The 27,312-nt window shown below is 46.5% G+C and overlaps 1 protein-coding gene and 1 long non-coding RNA gene across 7 annotated transcripts in view; both read right to left on the reverse strand.

Annotated features, from left to right (window-relative positions):
* Positions 1 to 16,324: 16,324 nt before the first annotated feature.
* LOC127055174 (uncharacterized) lies at positions 16,325 to 17,465 on the reverse strand. The gene is made up of 2 exons (XR_007775423.1): positions 17,351 to 17,465; positions 16,325 to 16,966 (listed from the first exon to the last, which is right to left on the reverse strand). It is a non-coding gene; the product is annotated as an uncharacterized LOC127055174 (long non-coding RNA).
* A 175-nt stretch (positions 17,466 to 17,640) lies between these two features.
* Positions 17,641 to 27,312, reverse strand: part of MAST2 (microtubule associated serine/threonine kinase 2) — a 359,963-nt gene continuing 350,291 nt past the window's right edge. For all 6 annotated transcript variants that reach the window (XM_050961826.1, XM_050961825.1, XM_050961827.1 and 3 more), the window contains 4 exons: positions 26,299 to 26,421; positions 24,976 to 25,112; positions 24,575 to 24,762; positions 17,641 to 23,930 (listed from right to left, as the gene is read on the reverse strand). In XM_050961826.1, the coding sequence (XP_050817783.1) occupies positions 21,850 to 23,930; positions 24,575 to 24,762; positions 24,976 to 25,112; positions 26,299 to 26,421 (2,529 nt within the window). In that variant the 3' untranslated portion in view covers positions 17,641 to 21,849. The remainder of the gene's footprint in view (positions 23,931 to 24,574; positions 24,763 to 24,975; positions 25,113 to 26,298; positions 26,422 to 27,312) is intronic.

Here is a 27,312-nt window from a genome sequence, read left to right on the forward strand (position 1 = left end):
GGGGGTGGTATATGATTTTCTCCTGCACAGTTCTGCTGATGTGCCTCATTCCCCATTTTCACCTCCTTCTGCTTCTGACACACAGCTCCACCAATGCCCCTCAGTCCTGATCCGCCACCCCACTACTATTCCCCAAAGGGGCTTAGTCCCAGCCCACGCAGCCCTGGGCTCCCCTCCCCTACAGCTCAGTCCTGCCCTATAATACCTTCTGCTCAGCCAGCCCTGGACCCTCCCAAGCAGACCTGGGGGGAGCCTAGAAATACTGGTAGCACATTTAAAAAAAAAAAAGTTGGAGTGGGGCAGGGGATGGGAAGAATTTCTGAGACATGTTTTAGGTTCCTAGGACAAAGCTGCACCAATGGCTTTTAGCCAAGAGGGCCAGGGATGCAGCCCCCATGCCCTGGGTGTCCCTAAACCTCGGTTCCAAGCATGCACAGCATTGAAGTTCTGCATTAGCCAAGTCTCTTCACGCTACCGGCCCTGGAGTCACTGGAGCATGCAGACCTGCAGGCAGGGCTCTGGCCAGGCTGCTCTGAGGAGCTGTGACCCAGGCAGCCCGCGGGCCCCCCGCCCCCCGGGTTGGCACATCGCCATTTTGGCTTCTGGGTCCTTTCCTCATATCACCATCCCCAGCAATTAGTTTGTAGCCCTCTCCTCACCCGCCACCTGTGGTGACCCGACCTGCTGTCCAACAGGAGACCCCTCACAGCTTGGTTTCTAGAAACCCCCACTCAGGACCCCATTCCTCATGCTGCGATGTCAGTGCCTCAAACATGGTCCCAGAGATCCAGGTGTGACCACGCTGCCCAGGGAGGGAGGAAGGGCTCTAGAACCTGTGCCTATCTGGAGCACCCGGAGCCCATTACTATTAATACATAAGCAAGTCTGAATGGACTCTCCCTGCTCTCTCTCAAGGAACTGGGGGAAAAGATCTCAGGAGCAGAGCGTATTACCACAGACCCCCCCTTCCTCTGCCTCGGTGATCACCACACAGACCAGCTTTGCCAAAATGATCAATTTGGCCTATTTCAGGTTGAAATTCACCTTGGTATTGAACGCAGGGGTAATGAAACCGTATCATTATCGTAGAAGTAAAGGGCAGTAGAATTGTACTTAGCATGCCCCTACGTTTAACCTCACCTACTAAGTGGGGGTGGATGTTCATCCTGGGGAGGAGGGGCTCCTAGATCTTCTCCTCTCCAGTTTTTAAAGATGGAGCCGATTGGACTCAATTGAAAGTCCTTGTTTCTAGCTGGTGATGGCGAGACCTGAAGTCCCGGATGAGCAGGTCGAGGGCTGAGCCTGAGACAGGGCGTGGGGACAGCACTGTGGGGAAAGCCATCGGCCAGGCTGCAGGAGCAGCGAGGTTCCTCTCTACCCAGCAGGAGCCCTAAGACCTGGGCTAGTGGTGGAGCCTCTGAACACGGCATCACAGAGGCAGCAGCAGGAGCAGAGGAAGCTCCCTAAAAGTGGGGGGGCCACCAGTGCTCGAACCATGGCCCCACGCCGCTCTTTCCCCCAAAGCCCTGCGTCACGCCGCCCCTGCCCCCGAGGCCCTACCCTCACACTGCCTCTTCCCCCCAAGACCCCGGCTTCTGCTTGCTCCTCTCTGCCCCGCGCCCCCATCGCTCGCCCTTACGGCACAGCCTTCCCACTTTTAAAAGTGAGGGGGCCATGACCCCCTGGCCCCCGCCCCCTTTCCGGTGCCCCTGGGCAGCAAGGGGACCAGTGGCAAAGGCAGCAGCGAGCGGCGACAGTGTGAGACTGTGGGCAGCAGGGGGCGGTGTTGCTCCACGCACACCCTCCTCGATTCACGTGTCCAGCTTCAGGACCAAGCTGCCCAGTCCCAACTCCAGAGAAAGTCGCCAACCCACCATCCTGAGCGCCAGTGAGCTTGCCAAGCACCGCCCCGTTTCCACACGCCCTTACATGGAGAGCGGGTGGGGACTAACCCCAGTGCCAAGTGACCCCGGCCCACAGCCTAGACCCTGTCGGCCAGGCACAGCGACAATCCCATGGATGGGTTTTCTTCCTGCGGGGCTGGGCAGCCTCCTTGCACACAGCGATGGATGTCTCAGCGCCACTATCAATGGGAGGTGCTGACATGCAGACGACGTCCAGCAGGGGGCGTGCTGTGCTGGCCCCACCCCTTCCCTCTCCAACAGGGCAGGAGCGGAGCCGTACCTGGGCGAGTTTCCAGGGGCAAGAACAGGGACTGGTAGAGTCAGCACGTCGCTCACCTGTAACTGGCAGCCCCCAGCATCACGGGCCAGGCAGCAGGCCTGTTAGCCAGCCAGCTGGCTGGGGAGGCACACACCAGACTGGCCCCCCCAGAGAGGAAACACAAGGCAGCAGCCTGTGCTTGCTGGCGGGAGCCTGACTCAGCAGAATGGCCAGGGACCGAGACAGCCACTTCTGGGGAGACAGAGCCCAGCTGGGCACTCTGAACGCCGGCCAAGGCCAGTGGCTGAGGCTCAGCTGGACAGACAGGCTGTGATTTGCCAGCAGGGAGGACAGCGCAGCAGGGGCAGAGAGTAGCTGAGCCCACACTGAGCGTGGAAAAGCAGCCACTCTGCCCTTCTCTTATTAAAGGCGGTGACAGAGAGCAGATCATTGGCAGCTACCGGGGCCAGCACCTCTACTCCGACCCAACGGGCTCCCTTGCCTTGGACCTGACTGGCTGCAGCAGCGACAGGAGCACCAGTGGGCTCTGCCCTGTTGTGTGTGCCATCGGCACCTTTTCCTGGCCAGAGATCCCTGTGAGAGGCACAGAGATCCCAGGGGGGACTGTCTGACCCCATCGCTGCCTTTGGCAGGTACACGGTGCAGGCCTGCTGTGGGATCCCTGCAGAAGCTACTGATCCAGACCCCATGGACAGAGGGGACAAGGGCAAGATTAAAACAGGAACCGACCAGAACTGGTGCCCCAAGCTCATCCTGAAAAGCACATTCAGAAAATGGACTCAGCCCCTCATGTTGGTTCTGGGGCTGAATTTTGGGGGCGCTACTCTGGTCTGAAGCTCTGATATTTGGGAGGCTTCCCTGCCACTAGCCAGACAGTCATTGTCATGGAGACTCTTTCCCAGATACAGTCATACCTTTCACCTTCTACTGGGCAGCCACAGGAAATAGAGAGCAGGATGCCCTCCATGTCCTGCCACTTTCCTTTGGTGCTACTTGCCATTCAGCAGCCCATGGTGCCAGCCAGCAAGTGCCAACGAGCCTGCTAGGGGGGAGCAATCCCACAGCGAAGGGATCCACGCGGTGATCAGCTAGAGGGCAACAAGTAGGGGGACCTTCCTACTACGTCCTTCCTGATGATGGCGAAGCGAGCAAGCTGGGAAGGAGAAGGCACAGCATGCAAACAGGGAGATGGGTCATGTTAGGCCAGCCACCAGGAGCTCTCCATGGTCGCTGCACTTTGCACTGGGTACAGAGAAGGCTGGGTACTTGCCCTATAATTATCAGAAGTACTGGAAATTCAGCCTCCTCCACTGCTGTAGTGACCGTGAGAGAGAATAGACCCACCACAGAACCATCACCATGGGGAGCAGGCTAGGGTGAGCTGGGAGCAGGGTGAGAGAGCGCAAGCTAGCAGAGGCCTGCGATTCAAGGCACGTAGGGTGTTCACCATCCCAGTGCAGAGGGGCCATGCTAGGTCCTAGGGCCCCAGCTCAGCATGGGATGTTCATGCAGCTGCCCCCAGGGGCAGGCACTGGGTCATGGAGGACAATGGCCCCAGCAAGTGGCCTTGCAGGACCACGAGGGGTTTGGAACTAGGTGGCCTCTAGGGACTCTAATAGGGTCCAACCCATGTAAAGGGGCTGTGGGCCCCTCACTGCTTGGTGGGTGCATTCTGCAGAACAGCCGAAAGGCTGCACCCTGGTCTGTGACTGGGGTTGGGGAGGAACGGGCGGCAACAGAGAATGCTAAACAAGCTCAGCAGTTAGCACCGTCTCTCCCCCGCCCCCATCCCATTCAGTGGCTTTCTCCAGGAGAGATTAGAGAGGAAAGACAAGTTTTAATGTTGGGCAAACTGAGTTCGGGCCAGATCTGCCAATTTGCAAATGTCAAGTTCTCTTCTGACAAATACAAAGCATCCGCCCAGACCTGCTGTGAGGGTAATAAGAGCCAATATAAGAAAAAGACCCTTTTGGGTGGCGGGACACATGAGAATCCTCAGCCAAATACAGAGCATACGCTGGTGGCTGCGTGAGTTGTAGGCTAGGAAATATCTAATCCCTTCCTGAAGCTTCCCAAATCGCTTACCTCAATAACAGCCTTCAGTGGAGAGTGCGCTGGATTCTCCACCGCACTGGGGAGAAGATAGAGGGTCCCCTTTTCTGCTATTGCAGGAGGGACTCAGCAGTAGCTCCTACACATCTCCACTCCCTGTTCTCTGTTCCAGGCGAGGACCGGGATGCTCAGTGACCCACGGGACGAGATCTCAGATAAAATGAATTGCTTTGGACGTCTCAGCTCTGCATCGGAATCTTCTCCTAGCAGGGTCTCCTATCGTGCTATTCAAGGCCTGGTCCCTTCGGTGTCTACAACAACTGCTATAGGCTCTCCTGCCCTATTCTGTCCGCTTCAGAGCACAGCTGGGGACTACTCAGTGTATGCTGGTTAATGTTCTCTCTAGGGATCTGGGTGTTCAGCTCCCATAGATCCTCTGGCAATCCCAGCATGTGTCTCTATTGTGTCCTGCAGACATGCTACAGGCAGGGAGCTGGCCCAGCAAGTGTCTCCCATCTATGGAGCATTTAGCTACCAGAAGAAAGAGGAGCCATATTCAGAACCTTTTATCCAACCTCCCCTGTGCTCTGGGGCTTTGGAGCCAAGGGAGCATGGATCCAAACCACTGCAGAAGTTGCAAAAACAAAAACACACAATCTCATGGTCCATCTGATTATATAGCTGGAGAGAGAGAAAGAGGCTAGATCCGCTAGATAGGTGACACGTGCCGACGAGGATGGGGGCATGGTGTAAGGCTTTAGCACTGCGAATTTGGCAGAAACAAGCTCCATGTAAAATCCTATAAAGCCACCTCAGTGTCTGCCTTAAAACGCTTCTCTGCTGAGAAACCTAGGAAAATACCTGAGGCTGGTGAGGCAGCTTGTGCCCTGTGACTGCTGTTTACAATGCTGATCTGTATCACCTCATTGTTACCTTCGCTATCTCTTGTATCTAGCCATTGTCTCTCGTCTTATACTCACTTTGTGAGCTCTCTGGGGCAGGGGTGTCTCCGCTGTACAGCACCTTGCACAATGGAGGTTGGGCCTCTAGGCACTATTGCAATACAAATAAATACTAAGTGATTCACATGCCAACATCACAACCCCCAAACTGTGTCTGCCAGACATGTCCAGCAGTTACAGAAACACTCTTTCAGAAGGGTGGAGTTTTAAAACCTGTTATCCAGTCTGGTTTTCACACCCCTCCACCCCCAAAGCCAGGTTCCCATTCTTACCATGACTTCCCCCGGACAGCCCTCAGAGGAAGAGCACAGAACACAGCCAATACTTCTAATAACTGCAAGGCACTTCAGACACCTCCCAATGTTACATTCTGATCACTGAACCTTCCACGTGCTGCACATCCCATTAGGAAGCCGGGAACATCCCGCTTCCGACGGCACAAAGCTCTCACGTCTAGCTCTGCAGTGTCATGGGATATTAGGCCTTAAATCTGCCACAGGTGGGTGTCTCAGAGCTGTGCAATTTATTTATTTATTTTAGTTTGAGGAAGTTTCATATCTGGGGGAGCAAAGTATTTTTGGCAGTTTGTTTAAAAACAAAGCAGGGGGTTGCAGCAACTGGCTGGCTTGGAATGTTCGAATAAGCCTGGGCAGAGGTGACTGGTGAACAGAGTGCAGGGGAGGCAGTCCAAAGTGCAAGCTAACATCCATTTATGACATGAATATAGAAATATAACATACAGTACTGACACCCATGTCAAAACACACGAGACACCAGTCACAGCCCATCATCTTTAAGCTTGAGGTCTGTTTTGCATTTAAAGCACATACACACACACGTGGTGCTGATCTCCACGACGCTTTTAGGCTGTAAACTCTTCGGGGCATGAATTCTATTTACTCTTTGTACAGCATCTACCCAATGAGGCCCCAGCCTGGCTGAGCCCTTCCTGTAGGCAGTACCATGATCTAAACGTTAAATAACCATCGCCACCCACGTAGTAAGTTGCCAAACATGGGGTACGTGAACTTCACCCCTTCTCTGATCACTTTACCGGTTCTCTTCCTACTCATCTGTCTTCCTTGGACGCTGCATTCCCGAGCAGCTTTCAAACAGTCTCCTCGTTTTTGTTTTTTCAATCTGTCAGAAAATGATGTTTTCCCCTAGTCCAGCATAGGACTGGGAGTTGGGTTATCATCTAGACTCTGTCCCAGGCTGGCTGGGGAAGGAACATCAGCTAAACTCTCTGACACTCAGACTCCATCCCTGCAATGGGGCTGTAATCCTCTGAGCCAAAGATGGTGACGTGCACAAGAGTGGATGCTTGGAAAGCACATTAAAGATCCCAGGACTGAAGGCCTTTTATTACAAAAGTGTTCTTACTGCTATTATCAGGGCCGGCTCCAGGCCCCAGCGCGCCAAGCACGTGCTTGGGGCGGCATGCCGCGGGGGGCGCTCTGCCAGTTGCCAGGACGGCGGCAGGTGGCTCCGGTGGACCTCCCGCAGGCGTACCTGCGGAGGTTCCGGAGCCGTGGGACCGGTGAGCAGCAGAGCACCCCCCACGGCGTGCCACCATGCTTGGGGCAGCGAAATGACTAGAGCCGGCCCTGGCTATTATCTACAGAGCATCTCCAGCCCAGAGCAACACCCAGCAAAGTCATCACCCATCTCGACTGGCGGCGACTTGTATGCAATGAGCTGCACAGGGCTTGGGGTGCAGTTTCTCATGAGATTCGCTTCCTTGCTAAGGGGATGGCCAGAGCCAAGGACTGAATGAGCCATGGTGGGCCGGCAGGCTGGACTCAGCTGTTAAGAGCTGTATGCATTGAGCGGCACAGAGGAAGCCATTTGCTCTGCACAACAAGGGCCCAGCCACATTGGCAAGGTAACATCTGAGCAGCTGGCACTGCCCTGCTGCACCTGTCCAGTGGCTGAAGGAATACGATTGGGGTCTGGCTCTCGTTAGAAGCTCTGTTTGTCAGGAAAGTTACATAAGCTTGCTGGAGGGAAGCAGACAACTGAGCAGTGGAATATGCTAGCGCTGTTATATCACACGGGGAGTTCACATTATTGCTGTCTGCTCTTCTCAGGTTCTGCTATGTGTGTGTTTTACAATGTGTAATTTAATACAGAAGGGAGAGAAACGGCCTGAGGATTCGGGCTGTATGTGGCACTAAAGTTAATGGCAAAGTAGTCCCCGCTCCTGTGAGCCAATGCTGCCCTCTGACGGAGGTTACCAGTATTTTGGGATGCAGGGACCGATTCTGGCTGGCGTAAGTGTGTTCATTGGTTCCCCGACATAAAGGATTTTTACCTACCTATGCCAGCAGGAAATATTGCCCACCGCTCTGCCATTTGGGCAAGCCGAGGTTTTTATGAAAGAAACCTGACAGGGATTCAGAATGTGCCTGGAACTGATTGGGTCTCAAGCTGATTTGAGACAGGTTCATCCCAAAAAACCTTTGCCAGCTTTTCCAGTGGCAAGTGGTATGGTGCACACATTAAAAGATAACTGTGTTGTTTTAAAGCAACAAAATGCATTTAGTTGTGAAATTCAGCCCATATCTGGTGGGGAAATCCCACACCGATTCCAAAACTATTCTGCGCACCGCTGGACTATAGCAGTCAATGTCTCTGAGCTGCAGCTCAGCCCCAAGCCACAAGGTCCAGTTGCACGCCACACTTAAACGCAGAAGAGAACATGCAGATAGCCCTGGACCCCTGCAAAACATCTCATGATTTATCAAACACCTGGGAATTAAAGAGGACAATACATCACTGCTTACAATACAATATCCTGCGAGATGTCTGTATGGTAGGAGAATTTAGGGTGGCTGCCAGAGTTCAGATATGGTTCAGGTGCCCCTCCAGATCAGAGTAAAACCACTGGGAGATGCATAAAGGATCCAATCAGCTGTAAATGCTGCCAAGAAAGCTCTCCAGGGTAAGTTTACAAAATAATACCCCAGTGTATCCTCCTCCCCCACATCAGAGTAATTCTCCTACCGATGAGCGAACAGGACACTGTCTGGAAAGGGTAGTTCTTCTTTCCATCCATCTAGGAATTTATGTCCTGCTCTTCTCCATGGCCTCTGAGGGCCTTTCAAGTGCGACTCAGCCCTGGAAGAATGACACTGTAGGGCTCAGTGTTTGCAGTCTCTCAGTGTCTCTACATCAAATGTGCTCAATTTACATATAAACAGATGTGTTTTTCTAACTGCTTCCTCCGCAATCTCAGCCTGGGATCTGAGAGTCATGCTGGGTCCCTTCTTTCTCCAGTCTCACCACCTGACTCCTATGCAAGTCCATTGCCTTTGGGAGCACTGAGGACACAATACAGCCAATCCACTGAACTTTGTTATTCTTTCTGTTGAGGTGTGAGCCAGGATAGACTCCAGCTCCCTCCCCTAGAGTTGGGCTAATAGGGGTCACAGATGGCAAAATCTTATTTTTCCCTCCAAAGTGAGCCCAGATGAGTCTAAACACATCCAGGGAGCTGATCTGGGGAACATTTTAAGGATTCCCTCAACCTCCAGACACATAGTCCACTTTAACCCCACCAGCTGCTGCTCCAGAGAGTGACATGATGAGCCCCAGCCCTTTCTTGTGGATGGAGCCAAGAGTAAGCCGTGGTGTTTGTGATGCTGGCAGACCAGGCGCCAGCTCTTGCCAAGGTCTCAGCTGAGCACTGACAAATGCATTGCTGGAAACCAATCCAGCTCACCTGCGTGACTCTGCTTAGACTTCAGACTTCATGTAATGCTTGTAAATTGGGAGGTGTATTAATCCTATTGATAATGTCTATATCCCAGGCCGTAAGGTAACGCTTCAGTGTTTGTGCTATAGCTGTAAAATGTTTGTTTTGAACTATGTAACTCCTCAACCAAGAAAACAACAAAACTTCACCTAGTATAGAATGCTAAATCCCTGTGAAAGGTATTACCTCTTCCCCATCAGGAAGGACTAGCAAAACAAAGTGGGCCATTGTGGGCCTTCACAATACAAAGATTTTGCTAACAGCCCCTGCACAAGCTCAGTGCAAAGAGGCTCATCCCATCAGCTTGAATTCTGGAAGATATCGGACACGAACATTTTTCATCTTTTTTAGTGTTTGGACTCTCACAGGGCTGGAGCAATGAAACAGAAGCAGAGATCCCCAAGGTCAAGCTGAGTTAGCCCTAAAAGACATACAGTGCTGACAGATTACAGCAACTCTGTCACTATTTGGAACCACAGACTGTAACTCATTTGTGTATAGATGTTGCCTGCTTTAATGTATACATAACTCATTTCTTTTCCCTAGTTAACGAATCCTTAGTTAGGATTGGCTACGAGCATTGTCTTTAGTGTGAGATCTGAGGTAGAAATAAGTGACTGGTTTCCTGGGATTAGAAGTAGCCTGAATCTCTTGTGATCTTTGGTGTAAATCAGCTACACTATGACCAGCTTTCCTGGGTGGCAAGATAGACTGGAATGCCCGAGGGGATTGTTTGCGACTTCATGGTCAGACTTATAAGTGCTTCAGGAGTTCACATTTGTTACTGGGTTGGTGAAATCTAATTGCAGAACATACAACACTTGGGGGTCCCTGCCCTGAGGTTGGCACTCATGGTTGTGAACCACTCCAGACAGCGTGACAGTGTTCATAAGACTCCTATACTGAGAGAACGGAATCACAAGGCCAGGGAGTGGTTCACTGGATTTTGGGAACCAAATGTTGAGGTGACCCAGCCTCTGCAGAATCACCAATATCTGACTGATAAATCGTTCGTTTGGCTTGGAACAGGGTTAAAAGAGGCAGAATCGGAAGAAACATTTATTTCTGTGGCACTGTAACACTGTGAATGGTCAGACAAGCTCACATTGTGAAGCAATGGGGATTTGTCTCTATATTTGTCTATTTCTGGTATTAGTATGGCGCTGTCACTGTAGTCTCTGGGTGCCACACAATCTTCAATGCATTTATCCTCACGCACCCCTGTGAGGCAGGGCAGGGCTGTTATCCCCATTGAACAGAGGGGGAACGAATGCACAGAGACACTAAGTGACTTGCCCAAGGTTGAATAGGCAGATTGTGGCGGAACGGAGAACTGAGCCCAGGTCTCCCAAGTCCTATACTAGTGCCCTAACCACTGGGCGTTTGGTGCCCCTTGACTGGTGCTGGATAGAATAATGGTGTCGCCTAGCCAGTGCTCTGCGGAAAGCAACTCACCCGTTCTCCACAGCGCTTCCTCCATGAGCTGTGAAAGCCGGTCACAGGCCGGAGGCAGATGAGTGTCACTCTGGAGCACCCCCAGCAGATATTCACAGTGGATTTCGGAGAAGTGTTGGTGGAACCCGTGGCTCAGTGGGCTGCTCTGTCCCATGCTAGTGATGACTGGGCCCTAGTGAGGTTGATGCAGCTGCTACAGCTTTGGCTCTTCCAGCCCCTGTAGCAGAGGCTCAAGTGTTAAGATCCAGAGGTCCCAAGTTCAATTCCCGCTATTGATGACCCATTAGGGGCATGGTGTTACACTGGCAGTGCCTTCTCCTGTTAAAACCTCTCCAGCCTGCTTCATGGCTCTTGCCTCAGTCTTGGATACTTCTGCTTGTCTAGCATTGGTGGACTCTGGCCCTTCCTCCAGGCATGTCACTGCTGATGAGAGAGCCTCCTTCGGCACTGATGCTGTCCGGATCAGCCCATTCACAAAAGAAAAGCTTTTTTTCCACCTTGGCGTACGGCTCTTGATTTCTCTTTCCCTTTGGGATTGCTTTTATATTTGCCATATAATGGCTTGACGAGTTTTCTGCAGTTCATGCCCCATGCTGCCCTGCTGTAATATACACAAAGGTTTTTCTATGGTGCTGCTCCTCATCAGGGCAACACAGCTTCTAATTAAATAGTGCAGTATTACCTCTGTAAAGCATTTGCTGGCATACAGTTTGGATGTCATCAAAACAACAAGAAGTTTGGTGGCAGCTTAAAGACTAACAGATTTATTTGGGCATAAGCTTTCGTGGGTAAAAAAACCCACTTCTTCAGATGCAACGGCTACCCCTCGATACTTGACACCATGACATCGGTTATTTTGAACTGTGTCAGTGGCAACATGTAGACTGAGGAGGTGGGAGAAGAATAATCAACCCAGTCCTGGAAGTTTGTGGTAGAGCCCAGACCTGAACATACATCTCTTGTGCCTTACCCACAAGTGCATTCTTTGCATATCTCGTGTGCACACACTCCCCTGTAGCAGTGAGGGACGTATCAGCAGAGTTGAATAGAGAAGACCGTTAAGAGATCTGTGCAAAGAACTGCATTCAGGAAGCCATTTTTACAGGGTCCAAGGATAGTTTTATTGGTCCTACAAGATCCAGGAATAATGCTACATATTCTTGAGTGCCATCTACTGGCACCTTATCTATTAAAATGGACAGAGACAGATCCCCCCATAACATGGGCTGGTGCTAATCACCGAAGGGCTCTTTGTCATAAACTGTGCACTGCTCCAGCTCACCCCAGAGATAAGCCCATTGCTCCTGCTGCTGGAGACGACACCAGCATCTAACAGAGTTGCTGGACAGAGCTCCGTCGTCAGGTGCTTTGGCCATTACAGCTGGAGTTTGTTTTCACACACACGCGCCAAGGCTGCTGAAGGGGATCAAGAGGGGTTTCTCAGGTAACTGCTGGGGACACACAGATTAGAGCTGGAAACCTTATTCTTCTGACAGGGACAGGATGAAGGAACAACATCCAGGCTCCTTGCTAAGACTGGGCAGGGAAAAGGTTGGCTCCAATCATGAGGCCATGGGTGGAAAATGCTGAGCCAGTTGTCTTGATAAAGCAACAAATCACCATAGTGGTGATTTGGAGCCGGAAAATATTTCCTCTCCATCCTCAGTCAGCAGGGGACAGGCAGCAACAGGGGACATGTGGGCTATACAGGGAGCCAAAGAAGTGGCAGAGGAAAGAGCAATAGCAGGAAACAAACTCCTTTGCAAGCAGATACCTCTCTGCTGGTTGGCCAGGAACTTTCCAGCAGAAAACAGCTCATCAAAAGGAGTAACAGCGGAGTGAGAAAGAGCTCTCTATTCACAGCCAGGCGTGCTGCCTGTCAGAGGTCCGGTCCCCCCTCCCAACCTGCCTGCCTGAGAACATTTCTCCCTTCCCTTTATTTCTCCACAGCACTGAAATAGCTGCTCTCTGAAGGTTTCTTTTCCTCCCCAGGGCCTTTTTATCTCCAGGAAACAGAGGGACAATGCAAAACAAGAAACATTCCATATTTGAAACCAACCAACCAACCATAAAGCAGAACAAAACTGCTTCTTCCTGGTGCCGCTGGCAGGTCAGAGAGTTATCATGAGCCACAAGTCCAGATTTGCCAATAAACATTTTTCTGATCCAACCTCTTTCCAAACCAAACAAGAATTTGCACATAATCTAATTCAAAGAGCTCTACCCCCTTTTATAATAGATATAACCTAGCGCTTAGCACTTGGGGTTGCTGGGTAACAACCTCTATTCAAATCCTGATTGAAAAAAACCACATGCTCCTCTTTGAATAGTGGCTGCTGCATAGACAGAGGCTGATTTGAATTACACTCCGGTAAATCCACAAAAAACTCCATTAATTTCAGCAGAAACATGCCTGACTTACACTGTGATAGAAGCAATCTGGAACCTGTCTCTGGCTGGGTATAAACGCCATTAAGACTGAGTAATAGGAAATATGGGGACTGGGGCACTTAAGAGGCCGCTTCTTGGCCTTTAACTTGTTCTCGGTGCTATATACATAATTTTCCTAAAGCCCATTTGAACCCAAGTGTTTGGTTTTCTTTAATAGGCTGATGAACATGGTACCACTCTAGCCATTCAGGCAGCCATAACAGAAGATGTGTAAGAGACATTTGAATCTCTCAGAACAGAACTACTGCAGCAGTACGACTCCATAGCTCAGGGCTTATTAATAACTGCACCTTGCCTTAAATCAGAGGAAAGCCAACACCATTTACTTTGCTCAAGCCACAGAGCTGGTTATTAACTGGTGCCAGTCTTCAAGAGCGTAAGCCGGACTGGAGTAGGATTTACCTCTCGTTCTCCGTGGAATGGGCAGGGAGCAAGATGCTCAAAGACCACTGGGGTTTTGGGGTTAGCACGCGAGAAATGTCACCCACTTACCTCACTCCATGGATATAGCACTGGCAAGAACGCCAAAGGCATTCTGTGTATTCCTGAAGTCAATGCAGACAACTCCCTCCCTCCCGATCGCTATGGCCTGTTTGCAGAGCGTTCACTGTGCCCAGTGAAAGCAGTAAGGTCCAGGAAGGTAAAACTGCACAGGGTGCGTAACACATTAGTGAAGGTTTCTCTTGGCATAGTGTATTGGATTGTGCACAATGGGTGATCTTTTAACCTGCACTAAGACCAGAACTCACTGCACACAAGCCGTGCAGTTGACTTGGACAATGTTGTCACTTGAGCAACGAGCACCACCTCCACAGGCTAAAGCCATGAAAGGGTTGTGTTTGGGGGCTGCCGTCTGAAGGACAGACACTGATGCAGGTATTATGAAGCTCTCCACAGGGTGGCTGAGCTTCTCATTTGCGTCATGCACACCATTTTCAGGGCCCCAGGCAAGGGTAGGTGCCAACTATCAGGGACGACTGGTTTGGGAGTCGAGGATCGCCCCTCATTCTGGTTCAGCAGCTGGGAGTGGGGTCTGGCAGCAAGTGGCTTCCTCCCTCTCACTTGAACCTGCTGCTGAAAGTTGGGGCCGGCCTGTATGTAGCATAGGCCGCAGGGCCCCAAGTGGCTATTTGCTTTGCCTGCGCTGAAGGTCAGCCGTACCTGTTCATTGAATGACAAGCAAACCAGGACCCACTTTGGCTAGTGGGTAGCTGTCCTGGGGGCAGCAGCAGTGCCACACTTGGCTCACACAGAAGTCACTTTCTTTCTGATACGATCAGCCTGCATGTGGTGCAGTGTCTCAGGTATCAACCACATGCTTTCCTTAAAGAGTCACTCTGCTGGGACCACTTCAAATCTCTGCTGCCACCAGCCTCATGGACGGTGGGCCTTGCTCACTACAGAGTCTGGAACAGCAGCACCACTTACCTGGCACAGAATGTCGGGCTACGTGGGATTAATCCTTTAGCCCTTACAAGTCTTCCCCCAACACTGGCCATCAATCTGCTGTCAGAAAAGGTGCAGACTCCAGACAGACGTCCTGTGCTGGTGTCTCCCTACAAGCAGGGAGCATTACTGGGCCCCTCTCTCCCGTGTGACATTTCCATCTATCAGAGAGACAGTGATTGAAGCTGGGCAGCTAGCTCCGTTCCAGAGTTGCAGCGTGGGCTATGGAGATGCGGGGAAATCCATGTGCTGCTAGGTAGTACAAATTCATCTTCATTAACCTTGTCCCAGCCCTTGGGACACTTTGAAAAGGCAGAAGATAAATGTCTTGCATTTCACCTTTTTATTATTATTATTAAACAAGCTGGGCTGGGAAGTCCAAGACAAAAAGTTCTGTGAGGGCAGCAAATGTATGAACTGAAAATTAATCAGGTGAGACTCTTCCCTGACAGATCAGCTAGTCCTGCACTAGAATTAGTACCACATCAGTACTGTACTACAGACTGATTGAAATGGCTGCTCCTATCGAAAACAGCCTAAGTCACTACACAGCTCTGATTCATTCTCTGGTCCCTGTGGTCCACGCTGTAGTGTACCCTGAATGAGGCAGGGGTCCCTGTGCAAAGAATAGTAGGTAATCACCTATTTAAAGAGTGGATCATAGATTTTAGGGTCAGAAGGGACCATTATGACCATCTACCGTGATCTCCTGCATAACAGGCCAGAGAACCTCACCCAATAATTTCTGCATCAAGCCCATAATTTCTGGATGAGCCACAGCATTACTTTTAGAAAGATATCCACTCTTGACTTGAAGACTTAAGTGTTGGAGACTTCACCATGTCCCTAGGTAAATTGTCCCAATGGTTAATTATCCTCATTGTTAAGAATGTATGCCTTATTTGAAGTCTGAATGTGTCTAGTTTTGGTGTTCAACCACTAGATCTTGCATCTTTTTCTCTTACGCTGATGAACTATTTACTATCAGAAATGTATTCCTCATGTAGTTACTTGTAGACAGTGATTGAGTCACCTCTAAGCCTACTTTCCAATCAATTAAATAGATTGGATGTCTTCAGTGTCTCACTATAAGGCATGTTTTCCAGATCTTAAACCATTCTTGTGTCATAATGCTTGTGAACAAGGCAGCTGAAATAAGTTTGCAAGGACAACCTCTGGCATTTCTGGCATTTTGACTGCTTGACTTTGCAACCTTAACTTTCTTTTAATGTAGCCTTTTTTGTATATAATCCATCTACAAACTAGTAATAATGCAACACAGGGGAATACAACACACACAGAAGCCAGAACATTCCAAAACTTAATGCTGTGGCAGCAGCCTTAACCCAGCTGTGATGCAACGTCCTATATTTTTTTATGCTATGCATTAATAGAGTTCAGTTTTCAGGTCACAAGGAAAACAGAAATATAAAGTACTACATACTGAGCTAATGCAACTGAGTTAACATCCTGAGAGCTACTTTAGCTTTCAGAATTTTCTGACTCTTGCTTGTTTGAGGTTAAATTCTTAATGTTAATGCAAGGTACCTTTTGGCATTGACATTTTCTTTAAGAAACAAAGAGAATCAAGATCCATTTAGCTTGCAGAACTTACAAGCTCCCATCATCCTGACCTTTAGAACAAGTCGGTCCCAGTGTAAGTCCTGTCTGCTTGAACAACGGATTATATTAAGAGTGGTTGCAGGTTTTCACTCTGGGTAGATTTCACGTCGATGGAGCAGCAACATGCTGTCTGTGTATGCCAGGCATGCCCTGCATGCCCCAGGAGCGGCTGTACCAGTGGGATGATTCCATCTGGCCCCCAAACATGCACTGAGCATGGCATTTTGCAGGTGTCATGCATGGCAGGCAGCTATGATTCTACCTAGTCATCTCACTGACAGCCCAGTTCCTTGCATGAATATCTCCTCTGGAGAACACCTGAGAGCACAGAATGCAGAATTCCACCCTCTTAAAAAAAAAAAAAAAAAAGATCCAACAAAATGGCATCAGAGCCTCCTTTGCTAAAATATTTATTTCACTGCAAATAGCCACACTGCTTTTGTTTTTTCCTTTGACTTGCCTTTATTTTGCATTTGAAGAGAACCTAGCCCACCTTGTGTATGGCAGTTAATAGGAGAGACGGAAGCTGCACTATCAAGCTTTGGGGGTGGCAAATGGTCACTTTTTCCGAATGATGGCCATTCGCAGAGCAGGGCTAATCAGATCTAAGACAATTAGCTTAACATACTGTATATTTCACAGGACTAGGCGGAACAGGACTAGTCTATATGTTGGTAAGCAGCAGTGATGCAAGAGAAAATATAAAGGAGAGTGTGGTTCAATTGTATTTTACAGAAAGTTGGTTTTAATGGTTTGCCACAGTATGGAAGAAATTACAAGCTTTGCTTGATGCCTTTTCTTCTTCCAGCTCCACTGATGCACTAATTGCCTTGCTGCTGTGAGCTGTTGTGTCATTTTTCATGTGTGTACATCAATAAGGACATACACTAGGTATGTGGAATAGCACTGCAGACGTCAGATGAAATCCTGGCCTCAGTTAAGGGCAAGTTTACTCTACCAAATTAAGTCAACCTAAGTTACGTTGACATTCAGCCACCGCAGAGTGCCATACGGTGATACTTTATCCACAGGGACTCTGAAGTATAAAGTACAAAAGGATGGTTAAATAATTTCATAATGGCAAGGAGCTAGATTTTATTTTTATCTTTTTGTTAAAATACATTATGCTGGGTTACATTACCGTCCCCCTCCCTTTTCTTGTTTTGTTGCTTTTTGCTTTCTATTGTAGCTCAACTAAGAGTTTTATCCTTCCCTGTGTGTCTCCTTATAAGCTCCAGTGATGGGAATGGTCCACGCCCGCACAAGGGATTCTACACTAACCAGTCACTTAGGACAAGAACGAAGGATCTCAGTGGGGGAAGGTGAGTTTTGTGCAAAGGAGGAAACTTTTGGCTTATGCAGCCAACTGATCCAAGTAGAAAAAAAAAATCAGAGAACTTGCGGAGAGCTTTGGATTTACCTTGATGTCGCCAACTTGCTGCTACTTTGCAGCCATCTCCTTATGCTTGGGGCTGGGGATTCAGTTGAGTATAAGAGCCTCAAAGCACACAATGAGGCTAAACACTTTTGAGCTGGCAGCACTTTTTCCGAATGATGGCCATTTGCAGAGCAGGGCTAATCAGAACTAAGACAATTAGCTTAACATACTATATATTTCACAGGACTAGGCGGAAGGGATTCTACACTATGCTGCCTATGTCTTCTGTAGAAGATTTAAAATAGGAGACAAAAAATGAAGAAAAACAAGAGTTTGTATTTATGTAAAAAAAATTTATTTTGAAGGCGGATTTAAACATCAACATGCAGGTACAACATGAATAAAAATTATTGCACCGCTATTATGTGGCAATTGTTCAAGTTTCTAAAAACACTTAAATTCCACATCTTCCTCTTATCTAGCCAAGTGCTGAGTAACACAGCTTGACACCAGAGCCCAGCTTCAAAGCCGCACTGACAGCCGCCTGGATATGATAATTGAACACAACATTAACACACATGTCTGTCAAAATCTTCTACTAGAAGTACAGCATTATCCTTCACACCCAGCAAGAGAAAACCAGAGAAAAGACAAGACTTTATCCTCCCTGTGCAGGAAGAAAAAAAATCTAAATCATACCTTAATGCAGTGTGGATATCAAGACCACAGGTCACACCTTTTGCCCATCCCCCAACAAGCATTCTTTAGGATACTAGATGTTAAAAGCCTCTGGCATTCAATCCCAGGAGTGGTGATTACAATGCTACAGTCTAATATTTACAATAAATATTCATTTTTCTTAGATGCTACAGTTAGAAGGCAAGAGGGGAAATAACACTGAAACGAAGCATTCTGCAGAAATGCATCGGCTGGGTATAGAGATAAAAAAGCATGACAAGGGTGGGAACAAATTATATATGGTAAATTCCAAAACCAAAATGACTAAAAGAAAAACAAAACAACTCGCACCAAAACCCACAAACAAAATGAAAAAAACTCAGGAAAGTAATGCGCTTAGATGGTTTTGTGTGTGTGTGTGTGTGTGTGTGTGTGTGTGTGTGTGTTTGTCTCTCTCTCTCTCACACGTTTTATCTCCCTTTCTGTATAGCCATAATGACACTCAGCTTGCACTCTGAAAAACCATACTAACATACACCCCGCCCCCCACAGATATTAATTTCCAATGTCTCATTTCCCCCATCTCTAAGATGGAGTCAGAAGACTATTTCTTTAAGTTATGATTTTGTTTTTCAGCCAGTGATAAATCTTGGCACATATCTGGTTCATCGTCACATTTTCCATGGAAATCTTCTCTCAGCTTTCCCCAAGAGCTTTGCTAAAAACTGCCAGAGTGACATCAGTTAACAGAGTGGGGACTGTGCATACTTGGCACCTTGGGCAACGGAAATTCCAATTGACAAGGGATAGGGACTGTGGGGCTGCACCAGTAATGGACCTTTTTCTGGTAACACCAGTCTACCTGGGCTTTCAAATGGTGGACTTTTAAAATTGAATCCATTGTTTTGCATCTGCTATATAGACATCGAGTGGCTAAATACGCATCTTACCCTTTCTTTGGCCAAATACTCCTTTGGTGCCATCATGCAAAAGCTGAAATGTGTCAGGCTCCTTCACAATCCTCCTCTGCTCAGCTGTGATTACTTAGGGAGCGATAAAACTGAAATTCACTGTAACAAGTCTTATTTTCAAAGACAGGAGAGGCAAGATGCTCAAGCACTAGTACTCTCCAGACCATTGTAGTGTGCTATGCCTTCTGGGAGCTTCCCTGGTAACCTCCCAGACAAGTAGCTCTGACCCCCTCCATATCTGAGCAAAAGGTCACAATACTATTAGCAGACTAGAACTGACAGACTATTTAGACACAGTGCTGTTTATTCACACACAAAATTATACTGCGTTATTTTTCATGGGCAATTTGTCATCCACCCAATTGATGAGTGCCATGGGAGAGGGATGAGTCACTGCTTATTTTATATGTTCATACAAAGACCATTTGGGTTATATCTTAATATAAATTACTTCCCATGAGATCCAGGTGTGCTTTGTATATAACTCTGATACCCAAGCCAGACATTACATAGCACTCCCATTACAAGGTTATCCCCACGGTACAAGTTCATATCTTATATATTATTAAATTTAATAGATTTGCCAAAAATTATCAGCCATTTCTTAGTGGATTAGTTTCTGACTATGCACATTTTATCTTAGTCTGTACTACCCACTGGACCTTTCTTCTTGAAAACGTCTTAATGGATCAACCCACTGGGAAGACCACCAGTCAGATCAGTTGTCAGCAGCAAAACCTGCACTCACGATTGTCTTGAAATCAACGTAGGATGACATGCTTATCGAAATAAAGAGTGCGCCAAGAGGTCGGTAATGAAGGACTCTGCTTGGGTTGTACAAAGGTCGTGATTTACAATGACAAACCCATGTGCATTTGACTAGCTCGTGCATTCCAGTGCAAGGATCAAAGACATAGTACGTCTGCCTTTAACACAGTCACTGCTGGAGCTATTTATGAATTGCTTGAGAGTGTTGACGCTTCTCTTAGTGCATTAAGCAGCCTGTACATTCTTAACAGCCCTGCAGTAAACGTGCGCACGCACACACACACACACACACAAACATACAGAATAAACAGTTACTTGAATATAAAAAAGAACCCCAAAACAAAAGTTGGTCCAAAATCGGTTACAAAATGAAACAAACGGTTACAGAGAAAAAGGCAGGACAAGGGATTCAGAGATTCTTGGGATTTGTGTATCATGAATTAAATCAGGTTGCAAGAGAGATGGGAAAATTGTATTCCTATACAAAAGATACATTCAGGGAAAATAAGTAGAAATTCAAAGTGCACAAGAGGTTTTCATAATGGAAAAAAGCAATCTAATGAAATTGGACCAATAGATGCAACTCTTTGTCTGGTGTACTGCTGCAAGTGCAGTCACCATTCAGAAATGTTTCTATCAAAGCACATCAATGTACGGGGTAGCCAGCTATTGTAGGCTACCCACACACAGATATACTCGGAGAAGGTTGGAGTGAAAGCCGAGAGCATTCTGTGATGAATGACAGTAGCATTCTTTGACCGTAGGCTTTGATTGGCTAGAGTAAGGAAATGGCTTACAATGCCAGAGATATGTTATACTATATATTTGTCAGCATTTTATTACAGATCTAATCATCCCAAAAATAATGTTATTCAGAACTGGTCATATTTAAAGCAAAGAAATGCTAGAACCCAGGAGATAACAATAATTCTTAATGGAACCAGGTGAACTGAGCAGTGGACATGGTTTAGCTACCAAAGGTAAAATCTTGAAATACCACGTGTTGTTTTGAAGTCTGTTTGCAGCTCATCCACATAACTTAATGAGTCAAAGGTAACAACACTTCATAGAACTCTCTGAGAAGAAAGGCAAATTCAGAACCCTTGCTGGGTTTCTCAAGCTCTGTTTCAGAACTGGCAGGAACACTTATGCTCCCCTAGATGAACTACTTAGATCCATCCTAAGAGGGAGAGGTCTCCAATACCTATATGTCATGAAGTTAACATTACTTGGGGTGCTACAATTATCAGCATTATCATTTTAAAAACAACCATGTCCCTCCATATGGTGTCACTATTTGTTCTGGATCAGGACAGACTAGAAAGGCAGGCAGCAAAGGGAGGGAGAAAACTCAATTAAAATGTTAAAAGATGGAAGAGACAGGTGCGTTGTGTCCTGTAAAACAAAGTAAAAACAAACCATCCCAGCAAAACATGCTACAGATTGCAGACTTGCTTCTTTGAGCTTTCATTTGAGAAACAGGTTTTTAAAAAATGTTTAAAAAAATATATAGGACTGTTCCCTGCATCCCAGACTGACAATACAGAGGCAATGAACTCTAAGATATGTGTGGGACTGGAGGATATGTAAAGTGACAGAGAAAAAAAGGATCTGGGTTGCGCTGAAGAGGGTTTGAATTTGCAGGATAACCTATTAACAAGGTAATTTTTTTCTCCTTGCCGTAGGGCAAACTAGCTTGTAAATATCTAAAAATTTGGGAAACAATGAATGCAATTTGAAAGAGAAAGCTGAAAAAGTGAAAGATTTTAATGTCAGCTGCCTATTTTGCACAGAAAATTCTTTGGGATCTGAAATAAATGCAAAACTGGAGGAAAATGCACAGCACACCCCAAACTCAGGGCAAAATAAAGAAAAAAAAAGTCAGCAAACTATTTCATAGCTCTGCTTTAAAGATACCCTGTTCCAAAGAGACCTCAAATGGCAAGCACACCATGTACAAAAATAGAAAGATGGAAAAAAAATGCAAAAAGTAGTATGAAAAAACAACTCTCCCAAAAATAGATGTACACAGTTCTATTTCGTATTAGTGTATATTACAAAATTCAAACATGCAGTCTATTTCTGAAGGTAGAATACTCGAGTGCACGTATTCCAGGGACTCTGCTATGTTTTCTTCACAACATTATCATGTGACAACGGAAAGTCTTGTATTTTTAATTGACCTCCAGCCTCTTTGCTTTTTTCCTGCGTCAGAGTCTCCTCTTTACAAAGCTTCACACTGCCATCTGGCAGAGGAGATGCCCTAAGAATCTGTCTTCCAGGGGCATGTGGAAGATCTTTTGATGGAGAAGTTTTCCTGTTATCCCCCAAGGCTTCAAGTGCTTTAGAACTGAAAAAATCTGGCTTTTTTTTTGCTGTCAGAGAACATGCTGGCTCCCCAGACTTTGCTGGACTTGTTGACTCTGTGTAGGGTGCACAGGTTGTAGTAAGATTGTCTGTGCTAAGAGGTTTCACTCTTTCTTGTTCTAATCCCACCTTTAACATTTCCTGCCTTATTTGTTGTGAATCTCTCTTACAGGACAGGTCCATTTGCGGGGACTCTTTACCAGTTTCCAGCTTTCTAGTACCCAAGCCGTCAAGCTTCATTGGGCCCAACACACTTTGAGCTACAGTTTCTAACTGAGACACCGAAAGGGTCTTTTCACTGGAACTTGAGACATGTGGAGTTGAGGGTGCAGTACCTGTTGCATTACTTGGGCTAATTTTCCTAGCATTTAATTGATTCTTGCCTTGTGAAGAGCCCTCTGCATGGCACGAGCTTTGCTGTTTTTCAGCAGCAGGACTTTTTGGAGATGTTTCATTTACATTTGCCAGATGTTGAAATCTGTTGCTTTGTTCTGTAGACTGAAGTTCTTGTTTGTGATCTGTTTCTCTGCAGTCCGTTTGGCTTATTGATAGAGGAGAATTTATACCCGTTGTGCAACAAGAAGAAAGTGCTAGTGAAGGTTTAGTATCTTGCTTTTTTTGACTGATTTCTGTTAACAAAGACTCCTTTGGTGCACCTTTGCCATGTGACACTCCTGACGAGTGGCTTCGCTCAAACTGAAGGAATCCCACAGGCGGGCACTTTGTATCTTCTATGCAATCCATAGTTTTCCCCTCAGTGTATTTGATGCTCGCATAAGAGGCATCTTCTTGACTAATGTGCTCAAAGGGTTTGCTTTCTAACAATTTATGCTCTTCTGCTGTTGTTCCTGATCCTGGCAGTGGCTTTTCATATTTGCCAGGTACTCCTGGAGACGTTCTGGTGAGAATCTCTGACTCTGACTGGGATATGCTAATTCGCAGTGCCTCTGAGACAGCCTTAGGTGGCTGCTTAGTTACCTTCTGCAAGTCTGCTGCACCTTTTGGATCATCGGTTAGAAAAGCATCGTCCTCCAGATTGTCTTTGCTTTCCAGTTTAGAAGAAAACTTACTATCATCATCATTAAAAGAGTTGGATCCCTGTTCTCCTCTGAAGGGTTGCCTCTCCAATCTTCTCCCATCTTGACTATCCTCTGAACCATCATCTGTTTCATCTTCAGAGGAATCTACTTCCCTAATGGCCTCCTGCTTTTGTAGTGACTCTCTCCTCTCTACTCTGTCTTGTCGAATAGCACCTAGCTTTCTGGAAGATGGCTTTTGCAGCGTCCCTTTTTCTGCTAGCCCAACTTTACCTCCTGTTGCTTCATTCACAGATTCCTGTAAACTTTGGAGACTGGGATCCCTTTGTAGCATCTCCTTCTTAAATTCAGAGTGGGAGATATCCAAGCTATGTTTGCGAGAGGAAGTCAGCTTCTTTTCAGAGGACAGCGAGGCAGCCAGTTTCTCAGCTGACTGGACTCTCTTCAGCAAAGGAGACCTGGGTGGCTCAGCGCTTTTGGGTCTGGAAATCTGTCTTACCAGAGGTGGAGAGGAATGTAATTTTACAGGAAAGGACTGAATAATACTGGAGCTGCCTACTGAATGCCCTGGCAAAGGAGAAGGTGAACGCTGTGGTGATGTGGACTGTGGGGTTGGTGAGGGAGTGTGAGCTAGTGGTGAGAGAGGGATGTTTCCTGCAGATTTACGCCTCGGAGATCTATACTGCCGTTGAAGCTTTGGGGCTAGTCCATGTAAAGAACTGGGTCGGATGTGTCCAGAGCTGGCTGGAGAGTTGGGAACACTGGAACTGGGAGAGCTGCTCTGGGAAGAATTTCCACCAACTTAAAGAAAAAAGAGAAAGGGATTTTTTTTTAAACTGTGTTTTATAATCAAAAACGCTCATGCTATGCTTGTACAATGGTAAGAAGAGCTGTCTGTCACATTACCCCAAGGTATTATAAGGTGGCATACCATTGTTTCCAGCAGAGCTACTATGTGATCGTCACATAATCAGTATCAGAAAAAACTACAGGGTATTTCCCAGAAACTCACTGAGAAAACATTCTGTTACTACCATATTAAACCATATGTATATAAAACTATGCATTTTATTGTTATTGTCAGTATGCAAGTTTCTTAAAATTCTCTGTCTACTGCCCAAATTATCAGCTATGATTTTTCCACAGTTCAACTATTTTTCTCTTATGTATCATTTAAAAAAAAAGGCAAAATACTGTGGAAAGATCATAACTTACACCACACATTTGCACTGCTAAAAGATCCACCTACGTACATAATGAACAGACTGACCTTTTTCATGATTAACCTTTGATCTACCCACAGCACAATAAGACATACACAGCAATTGCTGCTTTGAAGTTCAAATAAATGTAAACTCAATATTTGGTTTAGCGTCTGTTTTGTATTTTCCTTTAAAAATGAGGCATTTACAAATTAAAATCCCTCCTTTAAACAGTTCTTTTACCTGAATGTACAGACTCGGGAGTAGATCTGTAGCTCTGCGTCGGTGACCGAGGGGAGAGGTTGTGGGTTGGAGAACCGGGAACACTTTCTCCAGAAGATAGTGAGCGGTTAAGTGAAGACAAACTACGGCTGGTGTGCAGCAATGATGCCTGCTTTGTGATCTTCCTGAACAAAGAACTTTTCTTCTTACTGGGAAGACGAATTAAAAGTTACTCATCTGTTAAACCAAAAGATCTATTTACACTTACAGGCACATCTCCATCACTCAGTGTAGGGGCGTGAGGTGAGTAACCATGTGTGCCTTTGACACAAACTTGTTACACGGAAGTTGCTTTGACAAGGTCTGCCTACCTTGGGAGCATTTAATTTTCAGAGTTAAAAAAAAAAAAAAATCAAGCTCACCTTTCCTGCCCATCTTTAGTTTTGCTTTTCTTGTTCCTTCGAGCCATCTTGGATTTGTAGCTGGGCTTCCGAGCTGGCCCAACTTTGATTGATGTGTTCTCAAACGGGGAAGTAGAGATAGATACCTTATTTCCACTCTGTCGGATACAAGAGATGGCAGTCGTATAGAATAAGATTGCTTTTGGCGGTTCTAGGTGTTGAGCAAGTGGATTGCTAATTTATCACAGGCTGACATGTTTTACTCCTTTGACTAATCCCCTTTCCCTCTTTGAGTCTTCATCTCGAGCGGTAAGATGGACCTCTTTAGTCAGGCTTTCACAACAGATTAAATCTTGATTTCCTAGCTAACTGGTACAGCTGCACAGAGTAGAAGGTGCACGGGCTTTGACCTCACTTACTGAGATCCTAAATGCCTCAATTTAGGCCTTGTAAGGCACCAAGATATTATGGTGATGGTGCCAACACATACCACCAATGAGAACAACAACAATCATCTTCCTTCTAGAAATTCAGACAAAGCAGCATTCTTTGGCACCCAAACCTGTTCCCTACATATGTGTCTGACCCTTTCTTCACACTAACAGATACACTGAGATGCATCAGGCATTCATCAGCACAAATCTACGCTGATGGTGTCTAAAAGCCCTAGCCCGATCCCCTCAACTCGCATAAGAAAAATACCTCATTTCTTCCATGTGTGCAAACCCATCAGAGGCTGCTCTTTTGGAACTGTTCAAGGGTTGAATTTATTTCCATAAATGTAGTCAGCACACAAGGAGGTATCAACATACAAGTCATTTAGCTAAATACTTTCAAGTACCAGCTATCACAAAGCCTCTTTTAAACACTGCTGACAATAATCCTTGAGAAAACAGTGTTAAGGGCTAATAACATTAGCAGCCTAAAGCAAAATAAAATTAATGGGGAAAATGTGAGGGTGTTTGTTTGTTAAAATGATACAGGGGCGTTATTATAGTTACACCATATTAACCTGTTTACTGCTTCCAAATTCATCATAAAGTCAAACAAATGAGCAGCTCTTCTGGTGCCAACTATACCTGATAGGCCCTTACTTTCCACAAACATTAATGGAATGTCAATTTAAAGTGGAATAAGACACTTTTGGAGACTTCGGGAGAGATTTATAATTTCTACCTGGCAATGGGATTAAAGCAAAGGATTTTTGCAAGGCTAATGTTAGGAGCCAGGTATTTAACTTACATTTAAAATGATCCTCTGACAATCAGATACTAAATGGGTTTCTAATCAGTTTTTAGGTATGTACTGTCCACATTCTGTAAGACAAGCATGTTCCAGCCGTACCTTCAGGATCAGTTCCACTACTTCAGTATGCACCAGTCCATGGACAGACTCCCCATTGACATGGGTTATCAGATCACCTTCCCGCAGACCTGCTTCACTAGCAGGACCTCCTTCTTCCACATGCTGGCAATGACAGGGAAATTATTTACTTGAAAATACGCAGGAACATAGGAATAGCGCGACTGGACCAGACCCAAGGTCCATCCAGTCCAGAATCCTATCTCCAACAGTGACCAATACTAGATGCTTCATAGCAAGGCGTAAGAACCCCACAATAGTAGATGTGGGATAATCTGCGCCTCACAGGTCTCATCCTGATCAATAAGAGTTAGAAACTGGCGTAAGCCTTGAACCATGAGGTTAAGTGTCCTTGCACATTTTTGGTCATCATTAATGATCACTCTGAATATTCTTGATACCCATATAAATATAAAAATAATTAAGTCCACTGAGCTTCAGAATTAAACGTCCTGGAGCACATCTCTTGGAAGCTGGCTTAAAAGTCTCGTAGCCTTATTATCCTTTCTGTCAGACTCATTTCCAGGCATTGAGACTGTACACAGCATGTATCTGATTCCAACCACAAATTCTTTTCCCACCTCCCATCATTTGGCACAGTACTTTTTAAACTGTGACACCCAAATCGTCCCATAGGGCTTTTCCCCCATTGGTGATGCTGCCATCCCCACCTTAAAATAGGCGCCTGCAACCTTAAGGTGAGGTGTAACCTGTTGCAGCAGCTTTCTCTTTGAAATGGACTGAAGAGGTTGCAAGCCACAGTGCTAATACATACAGAATTTTTCAAGGCAGGCAGAAAGGACCAAAGGAAGCTACTATCATTATGAGAAAAATCCAGTTCTAGATCATTTTTCTACTTAATGATCAGCATCAAACAATGATCACCACATACAAAGACGGGCTCTCCTAATGAGGTCTGCAAAACACTGATATAGAAGGATATTAAGAAACCATTCCCTTCCACCCTCTCTTCTAACTCTAAAAGAGTGTATTTTA

This window comes from Gopherus flavomarginatus, chromosome 7 (genome assembly GCF_025201925.1).
Source record: "Gopherus flavomarginatus isolate rGopFla2 chromosome 7, rGopFla2.mat.asm, whole genome shotgun sequence".
NCBI lineage: Eukaryota > Metazoa > Chordata > Testudines > Testudinidae > Gopherus > Gopherus flavomarginatus.